General features: G+C 44.9%; 2 protein-coding genes across 3 annotated transcripts in view; one reads left to right on the plus strand and one right to left on the minus strand.

The window, feature by feature from the left end:
* Positions 1-21902, minus strand: part of LOC109398413 (uncharacterized) — a 286366-nt gene that overhangs the window by 153378 nt on the left and 111086 nt on the right. The gene's annotated exons all lie outside the window — the stretch shown is intronic.
* LOC134288826 (uncharacterized) lies at positions 8317-9801 on the plus strand. Its single transcript, XM_062854713.1, has one exon. It carries the CDS (start codon positions 8317-8319, stop codon positions 9799-9801), a length of 1485 nt encoding a protein of 494 aa, XP_062710697.1.

Consider the following 21902-nt stretch of genomic DNA (forward strand, 5'->3'; position numbering starts at 1 on the left):
AGTTTAATGACTTATGCGGTCTGAGGACCTGTTCGGCCTAATAGCCTATCCAGTCCAATGAATTATTTGGCCTAATGAGCTTTTCGGCCTTGTAACCTTTGCAGCCTATTTACTTATTCGGCCTAATGACGTTTTCAGTCTTATGACCTTTAAGTTACGTTACTAAAATGGAGGGGTTTTAATGCAGCTTATTTTTAATGAGTTGTACTTAAATTCAGATATGAGTGTAATTCCCTTGCAAATTTAAGTAGATATATAACTTTGAGAATATACTGTTGGGTTGTGTTTTCTAATCATTTTTCGTGTTTTTCTTGGCTCCGCGTTGTTTGAATTTTCCCTTCTGACTCGTGAAACGGCTGGTGGTGCTACGCCATCCGGAAGTGTTTCGTTTGGAAAGTGCGCGTGACATTTGTCTGGACTGTCGATTTGGGCATCGTTTTGAAAAGAATAATTCGTGCCGAAATCCTGCAAATCTTTTTCATTTTCCGTATTTATCGTGAGTGTTTGGGCGGTGCCTAATTCAGTTGTCAGGGAGAGTTGTGATTAAAGTGAATTTACTTCAAAGTTGGAATTATCACCGTGTGAGAATTTGTGTTTGCACGGGCGCGGTGCTGATTTGATTTGCAGATATTACTGCTGGATGTCCGGGAGATGCCAATGGGAGTCCGCGAGTACTGGAATTCTGGTACTGAATGGTCTGGTGAGTTTGTTCCTGCATATCGTTGTGGTGCCTAAACGTTGACCAAACGTTTCCTTTGAATTTAACCCTTCCACCAATAACAAACACATTCCCGTTACACCTAGGCCAGAGAGGAGGTAGAGGTCTCTGCATACCTTTCTTAGGTGTCCAACTAATCTTCCTTTCCCATCCCTCAGCTGTCGCATGGACGTGGCCAGGGCAGCACTCGACCGTTGGAGGATTGCGTCAATCTTGTCTAAGAGTCAGAGATTAGTCCCAAATCTTTGCGCTTTGCTTCGGACGGGAAGGAGGCAACCCTCATAACAGCGGTCCAGGACTGTACCACCTACGAATTTGTGCGACTTGCTTAATGCTAATAACTTTGGGAATCTACTGTTTTAATTTTTATTTTTTTGTGTATTTTAACGTTTGCTAATTCTACACTCAATCTACTGGTAATCTTTTTTTTTGAAATTTCTTTGGCAATTCCTTTGGATCACCCAAAGCAATTTCTTTGAGAATTTTTTCGATAATCTTTGGGAATTTGTTTCAAAAAATCTTTCGGTACATAGGGTGACAATGGGTATTATCGGCAGGTTTGTTCTCTTCGTCATGGGGGGTTTTTGTCAGCCAAATTGCCTGAAACTTGGCCATATAATTCAGCTTAGTTGGGAAGGATTTGAGACCAACTCTGAGTTCAATAGGTTTCAAAAACCCCCCAAAGACGAAGAGAAAAAAACGGCCGAGAATAGGTAATTTCTCCTATTCAGAAAATTCAATCGGTAGTTGCTTTTAAAACTTCTTCGGAAGTTCTTCTGGATACTGTTTTGGCTATATCTGTAGGAGTTATTTTGAAAAATTATTTTGAAAATTTCATCGGCAACTTCGGATCATTATGTAAGTATCTGGAGGTAGGTACGACTGATGGATCTGGAAACCTGGGACGATTTTTGGCTTGGCAGTCGCAATTGCAATCAAACGATCAGATATTCTCCTTCATCCGACGTTTTGATGTGTATTACATTTTCTTCATGGAATTAGAAATGTTAATCGCTTTCGTTCTGAAAAGCTTTGTAAAAGCTTTTGAAACAAAATTAAAATTTTTGCTAATATTATTGGTGTTCTAGAAGTGGATCCCAACGTTTTTTTTTTTTAATTTTGTTTTAGACGGATTATGCTTTCACAAAGCTTTTCAAAATGGAAGCGAATTCCTTCCGCAATTTCTAAGTAACTTGTATTGGAAATTTCTTTAGCAATTTTAAACGTAAGGACTGTATCGGAAATTAACTATAAACGTTCACAATTGCCTAAAAAATAATCTGTTTGAAATAGACATAACTTTATTTTTAGATATGCTATATAAATCTTTTTAATAAAGAATGGCAGTTCTGATTTTCAAAAAATAATCATTTATCTTGGACTTTTATCTCAAAGATTGCACATATGTTTTTATAATTTTGGACACCTCCTAAAATTTTGAAATTGCGAGAACTGTGGGAAAATATTCTATTTTTTCTCTTATTTTTGCGCAAATATATTCTTTTCAAGAATTCTCATGATATGGGAAAATTATTTTTATCAATCCGCAGTTTAGGGCATTTCTTAAAATTGAAAAAAGGCCATTTTTCGAGGAACTCTTTTTTATGCGTCTTAAAAGAACGATTACGCAAATAAAAAATACATTAAGTTGAAAATTTGCATTTTTCAATTGGGTATGTATTTTATTCTATTGAAGAGGTCGTTTTACCAAAGAACGGAATTTTATTATTGCTGAAGATATTTAAAACAGAGCGTCGAAGTTCGACTAAAAAGTATGTGTTTTTTGGAATAGACCATATTCTAAATGTTGGAGGTTTTTCTATCCAAAATAAGAATTTTAAAAGTCGGTATTGAGTGATATTTTATGTGTACATAACTGCTAGTAATAAGCATTATGTATTTTCCAGATTTTTCCCCGTACATTTTTTTTTCGCTACAAATTATTGAAATGTTCATTTTTTTTAAATACAGTTTGTACAGATTATTATTTTGTGTGGTATACTCATAGAACCATTGTCAACGCAGGAAACGGCAAACTGGCAACCTTGTCGCCCTCCGCCTTTAAAGCGCCGCGTTCTGCTGTAAAAGCGTCGCCGCATAACGAATGACAAATGTCATTGTTCGATGGAAAATCGGTCCAGAGGAGTTTCCGGTTGATCTCGGCCATACTTTTCCACCAGTAGCTGAAGGAGTGCAAAGTGAAATTTTGGGCAGCTCTTGATCTCAAAGTTAAAGTGAATTCTGCAGAGTGTGTGTTGGACGAAGTAGTCCTTTATTGAATTTGTTGGGGATAAATCCCAGATATATAGGGTAAAGCGAAGTAGATTTGATATTCGTGATTATAGTGATAGATTCATATAACCTCAAATATTCTACAGTGAAGTTATTTCTCGAGTTCTCGTTCCTGGTCGTCGGTAGCCTGTCCGTCGTGAAGTCCGTGTAATCTGAATTCCTGAAAATAGAAAAGTAAGACTGTACGAAATAGTTAGAATATCACACTAAACAACATGAATCACCCTTAGATAGCGCATCATTTAAGAGGGTAGAATTGGTTCGTAGGGTGAGCGAGGTGCAAAGGCCACCGAATTGTAAGTGGAAGACCGTCCTTTGATATATGCATTGTACTTACCTTTAAGATATCGTATTTGACCATTTACAGTTGAAGCATCATAATACAGACCGCTATCAAAACCGGGACCGCTTTTTCTTCTCACCCCGCCCTTAACAAATCTTCAAAATTCGCGTGCAATGATGGAAGGACAAAATGACGATCGCCCCACAGGCGGCTGCGTTGGCTGTCAGCGACCGGACGAGGTAGAAGACATGGTCCAGTGTGACCACTGCGATGTGTGGAGCCATTATACCTGCGCGGGGGTGGATGAGAACATCGCAAATCACTCTTGGGTTTGCGGCCACTGTACCGGCCGGCAAAGCGATGACGCTATCACCGTACACAGTGCGTCCAGTCACCGTAGTACGTCGTCGGTGTTCTCCGTTTGTTTGAGTCAGATGATGGAACGGCAACAGCTCGAACGCACCCGTATGGAGATAGAGCTACAGCGCCGTCATTTGGATGAGCAGCAACAGCTGATCGACAGGGTGCTCGTCGGAGCCGATGCGAAAGGCAATCGCGGTGATGGTTTCCCATGCGAAGAAACCAATGCGCTAACATCGCCCTCGTCCAACAAGCGACTCGAAACGCCGCCTCCTCCTGGAGCTCCTCTGGTACCGAAACCCCGTCGGTCGTTACCACCGACAGAGACTCCGAGGACAACAGCACCGGTTGTCGTTTCTATTCCTCTTTCGGTGCTCGAACCAAGTGCTGTAGAAACTCTGCAGCGCAAGAAAGATCCTAAAGTGGCCATGAAAGAGCTCAAGAAAAGGATTGAGCAGTGCGAGCAGCGCGCCAACCCAACTTCTGAGCAACTCGCCGATCTCCATGCCCAACTGGAATTGTGTCGAAAGGTCCTCGAACGTTTCCAGGCAAATGAACAACCCGCCGTGCCGGTTCAGCGAGCGGAACGAGTTCAGCCAAATCCGGCGGTAGGAGCATCGCGCATGCAGCATCCTACCGGAACTATCCCGAAAGCGAGTCGGACTTTGCTGGACGAATCCAGAGCAGTCGGTGGAGCCTTCCGTCCGGAGCAAGTCTGGCCACTTAAGGTGCCGGTAAGCCAAAAGGGCCCCTCCTCGGTAAGTCAACTAAACCGTCCGATGCGTCCGACGGAAAATCCAGGTAAGCGTCAAGCCTTGAGTAATTTCACTGAAAATCCAAACCAATGTGACATAAACCATTGCCCCACGACCAACATTCCATCTTCCCGAGAGCAGCTGCGAACCAACGCGCGCCCGGAAGAAACGTATACTCCTCCAATCTATCCCCGAGAGCAGCTGCGAGATTCCCTCGCGCACTCTGGTAACGACAACTCGTACAATTTTGTAAGCCATCTAAATTCAACCAGTCTGCAATCGCGAAACCCTCCCTCGCGCGCGGTTGATTTGTCTCAGACCCCTCGTCAGTCAGAAAGTGTTCAACACAACCAAGTGATTCCCAACCACGAACTAGTACGTCCAACGCAGCAGCAGCTAGCAGCAAGGCAGTCCCTGGCTAAAGAACTACCACGATTCTCCGGCGACCCCGCAGAGTGGCCGATCTTTATCTCCAGCTACCGCTACACAACCGAAGCTTGTGGATTCTCGGATGGGGAATATATGCTCCGTCTACAACGATGCCTATCGGGGCCTGCGCTTGAAACAGTACGCAGTCGATTGGTCCTACCAGCAGCTGTGCCACAGGTGATCGAGACGCTCCGAATGCGATTTGGAAGACCGGAGCTACTGATCAATGCGCTACTACGGAAGGTGCGAGAAATCCCAGCTCCAAGATCGGACAAACTCGAAGGGCTTATCGATTTTGGCATGGCAGTGCAAGCGTTATCCGACCATATTGAGGCTGCCAACGAACGTGCTCATCTCTCAAACCCATCGCTGCTTCAGGAACTAGTGGCAAAGCTTCCTGCGGACCAACGGATGATGTGGGCAGGATACAAACGGGGATTTCAACAGGTGGACCTCAAGACCTTCGGCGATTACATGGCGGCGGTGGTGCAGGATGCAACAAGTGTGGTGACCTTCGAACCGGACGTAAAACGCAGAGGTGCCCGCGACCGTCCGAAGAATAAGGGATTCGTCAACTCCCACGCGAAGGAATTGTCGGAGGAAATCGTGAAATCGTCCTACGATTCGAAGGAGGAGTCGAAGCAGTTCAACTGTGCTTACTGCAAAAGAGGAGGCCACCGAGTACGCGACTGTCATGCATTCAGGCAGCTGCACGTTGCCGAGCGCTGGAAGCAAGTACGCGCGCTCGGCCTATGTCAGAATTGTTTATACAACCACGGAAGACGTGGATGCCGAGGACGGAAAACGTGCGACATCGACGGCTGCCAGTTCCGCCATCATCCGCTCCTGCATTCCTCCAAGGGCCCTCAACGATCTTCGGAGACCGTGGTTCAGGTGGCGGAAAATCACACCCATCGCCACCCAACTTCCGGAACGCTTTTTCGAATCATTCCGGTGACACTCCACGGCACGAGTAGTTCAGTCGACACGTTTGCCTTCCTCGACGAAGGTTCGGATTTGACCTTGGTGGAGAGTGATCTGGTGGCTTCACTAGGTGTCAAGGGTGCACCACTGCCATTGTGCCTTCGGTGGACCGGTAACACCTCACGAGTTGAGAAGAGCTCACAGCAAATTACGATCGAGATTACAGGGCTCGGTCAGGAGAAACGCTACAAGCTGCTTAACGCAAGAACCGTGAACAACCTTGGACTGCCCGGTCAAAGCTTCCAAGTAGATGAAGGCGCAGAACGTCACAAACACCTGAAGGGGCTCCCGATTGCCAGTTATCAAAACGCGGTGCCCAAAATTCTGATAGGGGTGGACAATTTGCGACTAGCAGTACCACTGAAAGTTCGGGAAGGTGATGAAACAGCTCCAGTTGCGGTGAAAACCAGACTAGGGTGGTGTGTCTACGGTCCTCAAGGGAGCTGTAAGCAAGAATCCTATAGCTTCCATGTATGTGAGTGTTCCTGCGACGAGAAACTCCACGAAGCGGTGAAGCAGTTCTACACTGTCGAAGAAACGGGTTCCAGGCCAGTTGAACCGTCCCTTGCGAAGGAAGATGAGCGAGCGTTAGCCATCATGGAAGCTACGACCCGGCGAGTGGGGAACAGGTTCGAGACCGGGCTGATTTGGCGAAAAGATCAAGTAGAATTCCCCGACAGCTACTACATGGCAGTACGACGACTGGAGTGTCTGGAACGTCGGATGGAGCGTGACCCAGTGCTAAAAGAAAATCTCCATCGGCAAATCGTCGAGTATGAAAAGAAAGGCTATGCCCACAAGACCACAATCGCGGAGATAGAAGCAGCAGATCCCCGGAGAGTTTGGTACCTCCCAGTCGGAGCAGTGATGAACCCTAAAAAACCAGGGAAGGTCCGAGTCATTTGGGACGCAGCAGCCAAAGTCAACGGCGTATCATTGAACAGTGAGCTCCTCAAAGGTCCGGATCAACTCACACCTCTCCCAGCTATTCTCTTCCGATTTCGGTTGTATGGGGTGGCCGTTACCTCGGATATCCAAGAGATGTTCCACCAAATCCGCATCCGAAAAGAGGACAGGGACTCTCAGCGTTTTCTATGGCGCGCCCAGCCGATCGATAAGCCAACGGTCTACGTGATGGATGTAGCCACATTTGGGAGCACTTGCTCCCCCGCATCAGCTCAATTTGTGAAAAACCGAAACGCGGAACTACACAGTGAGCTTTATCCGGAGGCAGCCAAAGCGATTGTCGACGACCATTACGTCGACGATTATTTGGCCAGTTTTAGCTCATGGGAAGAGGCAGCAAAGGTGGCACGCGATGTACGAACCGTGCATGGCAACGGCGGCTTCAAGCTGCACAACTGGCGGTCCAACAGTAGCGTGGTGCTTCAAATGCTGGACGAGGAACAGCTTGAATCGGATAAGCAGATAAGTTTGATGGACAGTGCGAATCCCGAAAGGGTTCTCGGAATGCTGTGGAGTCCGTCCAGCGACGAGCTGAGTTTTTCTACTCAGATGAGCGAGGAAGTCCAAATACTGATCCGTACAGCCACGAAACCCACGAAGAGGCAAGTTTTGCGGTGCGTGATGACCCTGTTTGATCCTTTAGGGTTACTCTCACCTTTTATCGTTCACGGGAAGGTTCTTATCCAGGACTTGTGGCGAGCGGGCACCGCTTGGGATGAACAAGTCAGCGAGGAAATTTACTCAAAGTGGCACAGGTGGGTGCAAATGATAGGCTACATCGCAGAAATACGAATTCCGCGGTGTTACTTCCGTAACGCTTGTCAAAATACCTACTACAACTCGGAGCTCCACGTTTTTGTCGACGCGAGCGAGATAGCGTATTCTTGCGCGATATATCTACGAACGCTAGGAACAGGTGATGAGTCACAGTGCTGCCTAATCGCCGCTAAAGCCAAGGTCGCACCGCTGAAGCCCTGGTCAATTCCGAGACTCGAGCTGCAGGGTTGTGTTTTGGGTGTGCGATGGTCGAAGTTTGTCAAAACAGAGCACAACATTCCCGTGTCCAAGATGATATTCTGGACAGATTCCAGAACGGCACTGGCCTGGATTAAATCCGACCCTAGGAATTATCGGCAGTTCGTTTCATTCAGAGTAGGAGAGATACTGGAACACACTACTTCGAGTGACTGGCGGTGGGTACCGTCGAAGGCCAATCCAGCGGATGAAGCTACGAAGTGGGGTAGTGGTCCATACTTCGACCGCAACAGCAAATGGTTTCGGGGACCCGACTTTCTGCGACTTCCAGAGAACGAGTGGCCTCTTTTGAAGGATCCAGTGCCGGCTACCAGTGAAGAAATGCGCGCATCAACCCTGCACCACTGTTCTTTCGTGCCCCCGATTGATTTCACCCGGTTCTCTTCCTGGAATCGACTGCTACGAGCAATAGCGTACGCGATAAGGTTCCTGAACAATTCGAACAAGAAGCGGCCGTTGCGTACCGGGTAGCAGAAGAAACCATCTTCAAAGTGATGCAGCGTGAAACGTATCCAGAGGAGGTCATGGCACTGTCCGGCAAAGCACCTAACGAAAGTGGGCAGGAAATTATAGGAAAACATAGCTCAATTTTCCAGCTGATGCCGATGCTAGACAACCGCGGCCTGTTGCGTGAGCGTGGTCGAATCGGGTCCGGGGAAGGAGTAGAGTTTAACGTTCGCCACCCCATTATCCTTCCTAGAAAACACCGTGTTACGGAGCTCCTGGTGTTGGATTTCCATCAACGTTGTCAGCACGGGAATTCCGAAACGGTGGTGAATGAGATTCGCCAGCTCTATAATATCCCAAGACTACGGTCAGTCGTCAAGAAAGTAAGCCGGGACTGCGCACTATGTAAGATTCGCAGGGCGAGGCCAGCGATTCCCCCGATGGCGCCGCTCCTTCCGGCGCGTCTTGCCCACCACGAGAGAGCCTTCACTTACACCGGAGTAGACTACTTCGGCCCCCTAATCGTCAAGCTGGGAAGGTCTAATGTGAAGCGGTGGATCGCGTTGTTTACCTGTCTCACAGTGCGCGCCGTTCACCTTGAAGTTGCGTATACATTATCAACAGAATCCTGCATATCGTGTGTCCACCGATTCGTGGGCCGTCGAGGTCCGCCCGCGGAGTTCTTCAGTGACAACGGGACGAACTTCCAGGGAGCCGATCGAGTGCTACAACATCAAATTAGCCAGGGACTGTCCACGACGTTCACCAGTACCAACACCAAGTGGAACTTCATTCCGCCAGGAGCCCCACACATGGGCGGAGCGTGGGAACGCCTGGTTCAATCCGTGAAGGCTGCAATGCAGGAAGCATATTCGGAGGGAAAGCTTGATGACGAGGGGCTGCAGACGCTGGTCGTGGAGGCTGAAAGGTTGGTAAACTCAAGGCCTCTGACGTACTTGCCGCTGGAAGCTGAGGAGTCAGAGGCGATTACGCCCAACCACTTCCTGCTACTGAGCTCAAACGGAATAAGACCACGTAGCGGGCAAGGAGAAGCTTCCGAACACGGACATTACCGTGAGCTAGCCCGACGAGAAATATTAGGGAAATCATGGGAGCTGATCCAGCGGCAGTTGAATGTATTCTGGAAGCGCTGGCTAGCGGAATATCTGCCGGTGATCCGTAGGCAACCGAAGTGGTTCGAGGAAGCCCGTCCCGTAGAAGCAGGAGACTTGGTCATGGTAGCTGAGCCAACGAAGAGAAATGGATGGGAGCGTGGGCGGATAGTCCGAACTGTCCCAAGCCTGGATGGCCGAAATCGACAGGCGGTGGTGCAGATAGGTTCGAAAACTCTGCTGCGGCCGGTGTCACGGTTGGCATTGCTTGACGTGAAAGGATTCTGTGAAACTCCGGAAAACTCCGGATCACACCCGGGGGAGACTGTCAACGCAGGAAACGGCAAACTGGCAACCTTGTCGCCCTCCGCCTTTAAAGCGCCGCGTTCTGCTGTAAAAGCGTCGCCGCATAACGAATGACAAATGTCATTGTTCGATGGAAAATCGGTCCAGAGGAGTTTCCGGTTGATCTCGGCCATACTTTTCCACCAGTAGCTGAAGGAGTGCAAAGTGAAATTTTGGGCAGCTCTTGATCTCAAAGTTAAAGTGAATTCTGCAGAGTGTGTGTTGGACGAAGTAGTCCTTTATTGAATTTGTTGGGGATAAATCCCAGATATATAGGGTAAAGCGAAGTAGATTTGATATTCGTGATTATAGTGATAGATTCATATAACCTCAAATATTCTACAGTGAAGTTATTTCTCGAGTTCTCGTTCCTGGTCGTCGGTAGCCTGTCCGTCGCGAAGTCCGTGTAATCTGAATTCCTGAAAATAGAAAAGTAAGACTGTACGAAATAGTTAGAATATCACACTAAACAACATGAATCACCCTTAGATAGCGCATCATTTAAGAGGGTAGAATTGGTTCGTAGGGTGAGCGAGGTGCAAAGGCCACCGAATTGTAAGTGGAAGACCGTCCTTTGATATATGCATTGTACTTACCTTTAAGATATCGTATTTGACCATTTACAGTTGAAGCATCATAATACAGACCGCTATCAAAACCGGGACCGCTTTTTCTTCTCACCCCGCCCTTAACAACCATATTTTCAAGAATACTAAACATTTTCCAAATTTCTTCAAGCTGTTCTAAACTAATCTATATTGTGAAGATTTCATAGAAGAACCGGAATGATAAGACCAACCGTGCTTCGAGATAGAGTATTTTGAACGTTTATAGTTAATTTCCGATACAGTCCTTAGTGTAAAAAATTTCATGAAAATCTCTTAAAAAATGACTGAGTAATATCGAAAACCAGACCCGTGCAAAAAAAGAATCGGGTGTAGTTCGTTTGGAAATTTCTAAGGCAAATCTATTGCAAACTTCTTCGGTTATCCTTTTGAATTTTCTTTGACAAATTTCTTTGAGATTTTCTTCGAAAATTTCTTTAACGCTCCTACGATGCTACGGTCGGCGTACAACGATGGCATTATGTACGTTCAGCGAGCCTGTCTGGATCATATTAACTCCATCATCCCACTAGTTTTAAAATATGAATGTGTCTAGTCGAGCCAAGTACAAGACACTGGCAGACGACCCAAGTAACAATCTTAATTCTATTTGGTTTTATTTGTTTTTATGATAGTTTTATCGGAACATTGCATATTTTAGTTGATCTTATCGGAGTCTCAGCTGAGCACAACTATTCTTCGTGAATATGTGGTTTTAAAAATACCTCCAAGAATACTTGAGGTTCAGTTCATAAAACCATAAACACAACAAGAACTGTTGAACTTATTTTCAGTTTTATAAGGTTCTTGTAGTTATCTTCAATCATCCGTTCTTGATCAAGAGTAACTGTTCTCGCATAAGTTTGGTACATGAAAAATGCATAAGTTTGGTACATGAAAAATACAAGAAAAAACTCAAGCATCAGATTTTGATTCTCATCGTTCCATTATTGCTGCCAAGCAAGACACCTACCCGGAAACCCAACCGCAACGCGGTGCAGTGCCAAGTTCCTCCGGTTGCAGCATTCGAAATGAGGTGGGTATGGTCATCTAGGACGTCGTTTCCCGTGCAATCGGGGTTCCAATCATCGATCTCAAAATCAACAACTACTTACCTGTTGAAAGTGCTGACCGGAGGAATGAGGCACTGCACCGCATCAAGGCCGGTTATCGAAAAAGGTCTGCCTGGTTGGCAACGGTACCGGACTGATAAATAAATTCATCGGACGAGATTCACAAAATCCACCGCGGTGCGATAATTTATTGTTTGTTTACAATTTGGCGTACATGTTTTATGACGTTCTTGGCGGAGTTTGCACAAACCTATATCAAGGACGTTATAAACCAGAGTACTCTTGAGTAATACTTCTTACCCTTGCATAAGATGAAATAAATTTAAGGCGTTCTGGATGGAGGCCAACTAGGCTGCATTGAGAACGTTATAAATCCTAGTATTCTTGAGTTATGCTTTTAACTCTGGCATGAGTTGAAAGAAATTTAAGACGATCTTATGGTGATGTTGATTAAAACCATCGATGATGGACCGACCACCGGCCTAGATTTCAATGGAAGCCATGTTGAGAAAACTCATGAGCAATGTTTGCATGACCAGGAATAATATTTTTAAATATTTTATTAGTGCGTTATAATGGAAGCGCGTTGCAATTTTTGGAAGTATCTTGCATCCTTGTTACACCACGGAAGTATTTCCAATTTGTGTAATAAATTAATCCCGATTACAATAATGTGTCATTTTCATTGTGTTTTTAATTTCAATTTAATTCACCAAACTTTTCTGTCGACATAAAAGCTGCATCAGCAACAACACTGACAAATTTATTATCGTTTTATCATGTACTTGAAGAATTCTACAAGGAGAGAGCAATTCACCTTGAGGACAACTTGGGAAGTACAACAAATTTTAAAAGAAATTAAAAAACAACTCTCCAAGAGCATCTTAGGATGGGCCTCTTTGGTCTTATGGCGGGTTTATGGTAGAGTTGATGTCGTGTTGCAGAGCAGTTTGGTTTATGCATGGTTTTAAAGAACAGGTGTTGAAGAATACTTCAAAAGCATTATAAAATTAATTTTGTTACTTGGGGACCTTACTGCTGTGGTCGAAATACGTATTTGTCAGGGACTGCAAACACATAGTTGGAATTGAAAGAATAAATATTTCAAAGACACGGACACCGTCTTCAGCCAGAGGCTGTACAGACTGAATGAAACTTAACACTAGACAAGGGACACACGGAGCATGCACCAGTGGATACGGAGAAGAAACTATTCTCATGAAAAGTTTCATCGCCCGGAGCGGGAATCGAACCCTCACTCCATAGCTTGGTGCGACTATAAGCTTGGTGACCCTAACCGCACGGCTACGAGGCTCCACACTGCACACTACTCGATTTTTTTTACTAGGGGTCGTCCATAAATGACGTAGCTTTTTGGGGGGGGGGGTGTTTGTGATTTTGTGACGAAGTGTGACGATAGGGGGGTAGGGGTTTATGATATGCTACGTAGCTTTCTACTTAGCCTATTAAAAAAAAGTATTTTGTAATTAATAAAATTTTTACTTGCATTAAGTGTCATTATCCAGTAAACAGAGATTAAAATTTTCATTTTCATTGAGTGAAATTCTATGCGAATTTGGAAAATTCTCAACTGAGGGATCAAAATAAAATTCATTTTGGTGAATGATTTTTTTACTTATTCATTCATTTTTCTGTCACTGACTATTTTCACTGAGAAACAAAACAAGACCATAACTACCGATTAAACTTCCAATCATCACAAAACTTGGGTATAGTAATTAATTGGAATACTAACCATCTGCTTCATTTGTTCATTAAGTCGAACTGTACGTCTGTTAACAGAAATTGGACATTTTACAACGCGCAAGAAAATATTCATGACAGAGAATTGAATGAAAAAAGAGAGCCATTGAGTTGACAATGAATGTGGCCAGACACGAATGAAAAAAATAGAAAGTCAATCTTCACTTCGGATTTTCGAATTTTTTACACTGTGCCAGTAAATCAAAGAAAAAATATAATGCATTATTTTTTTTCCATGCACATTAATGTAAATAACAAATAATGGACATAAATGCTAGCTTCCTTTCATAAGACATGCAGCTATCGGACACAACAACTGTATCTGAGAAAATGGTTTTGGAAATCTGCGTAAAGAAAAATGTATTGTGTATACAGAAAATTTCCAATAGTTTGCTGCTTGCTATAGGGCACTGCACACCGCTAAGGTTGCAAAGGAAAAAAATCTAAATTTTGGCATTATGGCATTTTTTGAGGAGTTCCTTATATAGCTTCTACAGGACTTCCTCGAAGAATTCCTCCAGCAATTTCTTAAGGAGCTCCTCCACAAGGAATTTCTCATGGTATTCTTTATAGGTTTCCCCAACAGAAAAAGGATAACATTTCCACAGGAATTCCCACTGGGAATTCCAGAAAAAACATTCCTAAAGGATTTGGAGGAATTTCAGAAAGAATCCCTTTAGGAATTTCCAGAAGAATTTCAGAAGGAACTCTTGGAGGAACCTTGAAAGAAATCATATGGAAATTCAAAAAGAAAGTGAAGAGTTCCAGGAGCAATTCCAAATGGAACTTTTGGAGAAATCTTCAATAAACTCCTGGAAGAATCTCAGAGGGAGTTATTTGAGGAGTCTTAGAAGGAACTCCTGGTTCAATTTCTGTAGAAAACATGGAAGAAATTTTTGATGGAATCCCGGAAGTAATTTCTGAAGGAATCCCGAAAATAACTTTTGTGGAATCCCGGAAGATATCCAGATAGAACTCCAGGTGAAATCTAAGAAGGAAATCCTGGAGGAATTCCTGAAGGAACTATGGGAGGAATGCCACAAAAGTTCAGCTTATTGGACACAGTGGGTTAACTTTCCCAACAGAGGAGGAAGACAAAAAATGGAAGGAAACCGTAGAAGGATTCCTCGCGGAATTCTAAAAGATCCTGGAGGAATCCTGGAAGGAGTGAATGGAGGAATACCAGAAAAAGTTCCCGGGGAAGTCCCGGGAAAAATCCTAGAAGAAAGCTCTCGAGGAATCCCAGAAGAATCCAGGAAGGAATTCTTAAAGAATTCCGAAAAAAAAACTCTTGGAGGAATCCCAAAAGCAATTCCTGGAGGGGTTTTGAAGAATGCCGGAGAGGTTTCTTGCAGAGGTCTCGGAATGAATATTTGAGAAAATTCCTGAAGGAAACCAAGAAGGAACTCCAGGAGGAATCCCGAAAGGAACTTCGTTAGGAAACCCAGAAAGAAGTTCTGATGGAATCTCAAAAGAAATTCCAGTTTAAATCCCTGAAGAGATGTCCGAAGAAACTGCTGGAGGAAGAGAGGAGAGGAAAATTTTTAAAGAACTCCTGAAGAAAACCATAGATAAACTTAAACATAAAAATATATAAAAAAAAAATCCCGGAGAAATCTCAGAAGGAACTTTTGGTGGTATCTTAGAAAAAACTCCGGAAGGATTTCTTGAAGGGATCTCTGAAGGAAATGCTGGAGGAATTAAAAAGGGAGGAACTCTCGAAAATCCCAAAGTAAGCTCCTTGAGGAATTCCAGAATTAACTGCTAAAAGAATTTTTGAAGAAACTCTTGCAGGATCCCTCAAATTTCATGGTGCATTTAATTCAAACGAAACCAATTTGATATTTCTCTAACAGATTACAGTTTACAGATTGCAATACAGATTGACTATATTGGGTTTCAACTTCCTGTTCTTCGGCATCAAGCAGAACGATGGGTGGTTTATTGAGTAGGCCGTCCCTTAGTAGAGATATTAGTAAATCCCTTAGTAGAGATATCGCAAATCTAAACACATTTTTGGCCCTTTAGGGTCCTAAAATCACCGGTTTTAGTGGAATAGCGTATTTGTTTTGTCGAAAAAAAATTCATGTTTTTTTGGTCCCATGCATTTTTTGACAACTTTAGGCCCCTTGAGGGACCACTTAGCCTTCAGATACGGACTTCAAATTTTGACACGATCATTTTTTAGCTAAAACGATCATTTTCCACTAACGAACTTATAACATTTCCAATTTTTGCAAAATAAGGGACGGCCTATTATTGAGTCATTAGCTTTGGTGATAATCTCCACTGGTTGTACCTATGGTCTTGATGTCGGCGATCTGAACCTGGCAGTCGTCAATGTTTTCTTGCTTTTGTTGTTTTTTTTTCATATATTCGTTAACATACAAGTAAAAATTTCCGAACAAAGTTTAGATTTGTTTGCTTTTTGACATGAAAATTTTTTTGTGGAGAGGGGGGGGGTCGTTTAACACGCTACGTCATTTATAGGGGGTATCCAAATTTGTGACGAAATGCTACGAGGGGGGAGGGGGTATTAAAAATCGCTTAAAAAAAGCTACGTCATTTATGGACGCCCCCAAGTATTCTACCAAGTTGGAAGAGATGGCACCGACACGCCCATTTCATCATTATCATTTGAAAAAAATATTCGGCTTTTTTTCAGAATATTTCAAATTTCTTTCAGAAATCTCTGCGGAACGTGCTTGGATATTCCTTCGACAACTCATTATCTCCATTTTATTGCACACATAAAAATCCGTTCCACTCCCAGTCACGGCAACAGGAACAATCGGGAACTACAGTATGTCCCATAAAAAAATGCGAAAATTTATTTTTTTCGTTTTCTAATATTTTGAAACAAATTTGAGATATTCTGTATGATAACCACCTCCTTATTGTAGCCTTATCTTAAAAGGACGAATTCATTATTTCTGAAGAAATTCCAACTCAGATTCCTGAGAACAGTTTCTAGTAAATTCGAAAACAAGATTTTGAAAAAATCTTCACTAAACATTCTCCTCTTGATGAATTTCGCAGGAGTTCTTTGGCGAAATATCTGGAGAATAAAAACCCGAACACGAAAAAAATCAAAGAATTTTATGAAAAAAATCCTGGAGAATACCTGAAAATACGAGGCGTTGGGGGTAATCGTAAAAAAAAACTCTTAATATTTTTTTTTAAACCTGAAGGAATCCGTGGCAATCCGTGGAATCCGTGGGAGAAGCAAATATATAAAACTCTTAAAATAATCTCAATAATCTAAAAAATATTTCCTAAGAAGCTAAAGCAAGATTTTTTTAAAGCTTTGTAGAGAAATTTCTGAAACAATTTCTGAAAGAATCAGTGTAGAGATTCCAAGAGGTGTGAAGAGAATGTTGGAGAAATTTGTTAAGAAATATCCAGCGCAATACCCGGAAGAATCAATGTATGAATTCAAAGCATCTTGGCAGGCATCACAGAAGAAACTTTTAGATATATTCCTTCTTCCCTGAAGAAAGTTTTTAGGAAACTACAGCAAGAGAGCGTAGAGGATTTTTTATACAATGTCATGGTAATAATAATAAATTCATGGAAGGTTTCTCAAAAGAATCTTCCAAAAAATTACTGAAGGGAACCCGAGAAGAAATCATGAATGGAGCAGTTTCTGTAGGAATGCATCGAGCATCTTCTGAAGCACTTCATAAATGTTTGAAATATTTCTCAAAAAATAAGCTCTGAAAAAAAAATGAATCCTTGGAGAATTGTTTGAGAAAATCCGTGAAGAATCTTAAAGGATTTTATCTAGATTTTTTTAGTCAATTTATGAACTTCTACGGAGGACCCATATAGCCGAGGCGGTAAACGCACGGGTATTCAGCATGACCATGCTGAGGGTGACGGGTTCGATTCCCGGTCGGTCCAGGATCTTTCCGTAAAGGAAATTTCCTTGACTTCCTTGGGCATAGAGTATCTTCGTGCCTGCCACACGATATACACATGCAAAATGGTCATTGGCAGAGGAAGCTCTCAGTTAATAACTGTGGAACACTCAGTTAATAACTCTTAGAACACTAAGCTGAGAAGCAGGCTTTGTCCCAGTGAGGACGTTACGCCAAGAAGAGGAGAGGAGGATGAACTTCTATATCATTGATCAGTACAGTAAAAATCTTAAAATTCACATAGCCAATTTTCTTATATCCATAACGGCATAACAATCTCATTTAGTGTAGGAAATTTTATGTTATTCATTTCACTTAATCCTGAGATATAGCAGTTTAATGAACGGCACCCAAGTCAGAATCATGTCACAAAAAGTGATCTTACTTCACGTAAAGTTATTCATTCGTCGTTAAATTGTTGAGAAACTAGCAGCTTACATTTTGGATTTTTCTTACACTTTTTAAAAGTTATCGTATGCTTTGTACACAGAGAAACAGACGTACATAACACTTACAACAAATTTCATTAAAAACATCGTCACGAAAACGTAATCGCCCAATGCTAACGTACTGTGTTTTGGCGCCATTGAAAAGATGATCGATGGAAAGCTATGAGAGTGTGACGCCTGCTTCTCTGTGCTTTGTACTTGCTTGATTGATAAGTTTACATATAAGAAATTTAAATTTCAATCATACCGATTACATAAGGTTTCCAAAGTTCGTCTTAGGAGTTAGAAACCATCAAGTGAAGAATACATGTTATGTTCATTTTCAACTACGGTGAGCGGGTCACGTCATCAGGATGTCAGATAGCAACGCGAATAAAATGGTTCTCGAGTCATCCGACCGGTACAAGAAGACATGGTGCGCAGCGAGCTTGATGGGTCGATCAAATAGAGGGCCCTTCGCAGAGTGCTGAACTGGAGACACTCAGCCATGGACCGAGTAGAATGGAGACGGCTACAATGTACAGCAGAGGCCACGCAGGCCCTAGTCTGACGGCTAAGGTTAGTAAGTCATTTTCAACTTCATCAATCTATGTTTCGCGCATTCATCCACTACCAGCTTCAAGCTCATGTGGGATACCTACAACGAAAGTGAGTGGATTGTAAAGTAATGAGGCCCTCTTTCTTCCATAGAGATCGATAATTACCTCTTCGGGACGCACCAAACAGGTGCGTATTCACATCAGCAAAGACGTAAGTACAGTATCTACCACACCAGTACGCCATAATTCCAGTTCCCAAATAAATCCATTGTCTGCATTGAAGCTGAATGATAGGCAGGCAGGCAGCCTCAATGTCGACCACGATGACGACCACAACACAACACGGTCGGTCGTCTTGAAGAAAGTGAATTGGATAATTATCGGCCGCGACCCTTTCTTCGCCGGGCCCGACCGTCACCGTCACACGTGTGCTGCTTGGTCGTCATCGTCGTCGTCATTCCTCGACGACGACCTTACCATCTCCTACTTCTTCTTAGCATAACGTACAGCAGCGTAAGGTATAGCTAGCTACTGGGTTAAGGAGATGCGCGTAGCTATCATTATCGGGGCGGGAAAGTTGGTTCAAGAAAAGAAGCTGAATTTCACCAGGCGCACCACGACCGTGTGATCCCAGTCCACGTGGGTTCCCTTGTTTGACGGAGGGTCGAGTCGACGAGATGGATCGTTAATTTGGTTGGATAATGAAGAATATATGTCCGCATAGGAGTAAAAAGCCAAACGTTGTGGGCAAAACTCTGAAATATACTAGAATTTCCTATATTTATTTATTTATTTTATAATCAACTCATCTGACGTTGCATAAGTCATCATTAATATAGAAACTACTACAAATACAACTAACTTCACCACACCAGAATGGAGCTTACGAAGGCTTTTCTTAGGCGAAGCATGTTCGAACATCAGTGAGGACTCACCACCTTTGGCATCGCAAGGTGACCGAGCATCATGTGCACTGCACACGAATTGTTCAAGCGGAGTTTGCCTAGGCGTGGCGGTAGTTCAGCAGTGGGCTCTGCTGGGCCTCTTTAGAAATACCACACATCCGGAAGCATCAACTCTGTAGTACAAGCGGATCGGCACCGCTTCCAAAGTGCCCTAGCCTGGTCAGTGGTGCCTCGGGAACATCAGGAGCAACACCAGTAGAGGTGTGCTGGTGGCGACGGAATTCTATCCTCTTAGTAGGGCCGGGTGACACTGACCTGAAACGACGGATGGGCTAATGTCGGAGCTGCCTTCCGTCCCATAACACCTTGGCAAGGCCTTAGAGTACGTTCCCGATCTGTATCCAGCTTAGGATACTAACTGAGTGGTGGTAGGTTCAGTTGAACAATCCTGATCAGCGCTGATCCTGGCTCTGAGCAGAGGTCCCATAAGGGCCTATGCCAACCCGAGGGTGGCCCCCTTGCTTGCATAGATAACCACCGGGATTCTTGCGCGACTATTTCAGTGGCAATGAGGGACAGCGGCTCTAAGAGGGACCCTCATTGCAGTAATGGATTCGTTTTTAATTAAAGAGGTCGAGAATACGGAGGGTGAGGTGACGAATTCGTTCGTGAGAAGCGCACTGGTTAGATCACCAACGCAAGCGGCTAGGGTGGAATCCCCTCAAGTGTTGGAGTACGGAACACCGACCTGAAACGACGGATGGGCTAATGTCGGAGCTGCCTTCCGTCCCATAACACCTTGGCAAGGCCTTAGAGTACGTTCCCGATCTGTATCCAGCTTAGGATACTAACTGAGTGGTGGTAGGTTCAGTTGAACAATCCTGATCAGCGCTGATCCTGGCTCTGAGCTGAGGTCCCATAAGGGCCTATGCCAACCCGAGGGTGGCCCCCTTGCTTGCATAGATAACCACCGGGATTCTTGCGCGACTATTTCAGTGGCAATGAGGGACAGCGGCTCTAAGAGGGACCCTCATTGCAGTAATGGATTCGTTTTTAATTAAAGAGGTCGAGAATACGGAGGGTGAGGTGACGAATTCGTTCGTGAGAAGCGCACTGGTTAGATCACCAACGCAAGCGGCTAGGGTGGAATCCCCTCAAGTGTTGGAGTACGGAACACCGAGGATCAGGTCAGCGACCGAGGACACGCAGATGAGTGGAGTGGAACTCACGCGTGCGCTGATTCGTAACAGAGATGGGCTTCCGAAGTCGCTGGTGGTCGCTGAACAGCTCGACGAGCTGATCAGCTACACGAGGCGGAATGACATCAGCAAAGACCTTAAAAAAAGTTCTGCTGAGGCTCCGCGATTCGGTAGCCCAGCCAGGCCAAGATGGAATATGATCTCTTGGTGGACCGAGGTAAAGCAACTGACGCGGGTAGAGTAGAGAGGTCCACGCAAACAGATTGCCCTCTACAGAGAGCGGGAGCAGCCAGGTGGGGCTGCAGATAGAGCGAAAATCTCGGCCCAAGCCAAAAGGCCGAGTTCGGTCGATGAGGAGCGGCCGGGGAAAGGTAAACGCCCGCGTAGTGCGAGCAACCCCAAACCGGTCGCGAAACGAGCTCGGATAAAGAGCCGAAATCCCGAGTCGAGGTTGTTAAAAGTAACGGTGACCAACCGGTCCAAGGGAAGGAGAACCCTTGGAATACGGTTGGAAAGAAGAAGCGGAAAGAGAAGGTTTTGAGTAAAACCAAAACGAAGCTTGCTCGTAAACGCACGAGGGCGACGCACTGGTCCTCAAAACAGAGGGAGATAGCTACGCAGATGTACTGCGGGCTATGCGTGACGAGAATCGTCTCTCGGAGCTAGGCGCGAATGCCAAAAGCATCCGGCGCACTAGAACAGGAGAGATGATGCTAGTGCTCAAGAAGGATGCCATCAACAAGGGCTCCTCTTACACTGCACTAGCACAGGAAGTGCTAGGAGAGAAGGTACAGGTGAGGGCTATGACGCCGGAGGCGACTCTCCAGTGTAAGATCACCACCGCGGAGGAGCTCTCTGTCGTCCTTAGGCAGCAGTGTATAGTGGACGCGCCAAGCGCATCGATCCGCATCAGGCAGATCGCGACGATCAAGCTTCCAACTGTGGAGGCAAAAAAGCGGCAGCAAAGGGCATGATAGAAGTCGGCTGGTCGGAGTGTCCGCTCAGCAACTGTGAGCCGCCGGAAGTGTGCTTCAAGAGCTTCGAGCGAGGCCACAAGCCGTGGGCTGGGCATGCAAAGGACCCGACAGAAATAAACTATGCAGAAGATGCGGAGTAGAAGGCCACTTCGTCAGGGAGTGCAAATCGACACCAAAGTGTCTGATTTGCATGGCGAACAAGGGCCACGTGACGGGTACCCAAGCATAAGTGGACGGAACGGCCGAAAATGACGCAAGTCACACAGTTGAACATGAATCACTGTGAAGCCGCGCAGCAGCTGTTGTGGCAATCCGCCTCGGAGTCGAGTACATACATCGCGCTTCTTTCGGACCCATACCGCATCCCAAACCCCCCCACCCCCAATAACGGGAACTGGGTTGCGGATAAGGCCAAGAAAGCGGCGATCTGTACGACCGGTCGGTACCCGGTCCAGGAGATAATCTCCACGACGTGCGAGGGCTTCGCAATTGCGAAGATCGACGTGTGAGGGCTTCGCAATTGCGAAGATCTGCAGTTGCTATGCCCCACCCATGGGTGGGGTGCAGGTGGTCGATAGACCAGTTCTCGTCCATGCTAGACTCACTGGCAAGCGCACTAGTAGGACTGAGTCCCTTGGTCATCGGTGGAAACCTAAACGCGTGGGCGGTCGAGTGGGGCAGTCGCTCTACGAACGAGAGAGGTTGGGCTCTTCTCGAGGCTGTGGCGGGATTAAACGTTGAGGTT

Source organism: Aedes albopictus, chromosome 1 (genome assembly GCF_035046485.1).
Source record: "Aedes albopictus strain Foshan chromosome 1, AalbF5, whole genome shotgun sequence".
Taxonomy (NCBI): domain Eukaryota; kingdom Metazoa; phylum Arthropoda; class Insecta; order Diptera; family Culicidae; genus Aedes; species Aedes albopictus.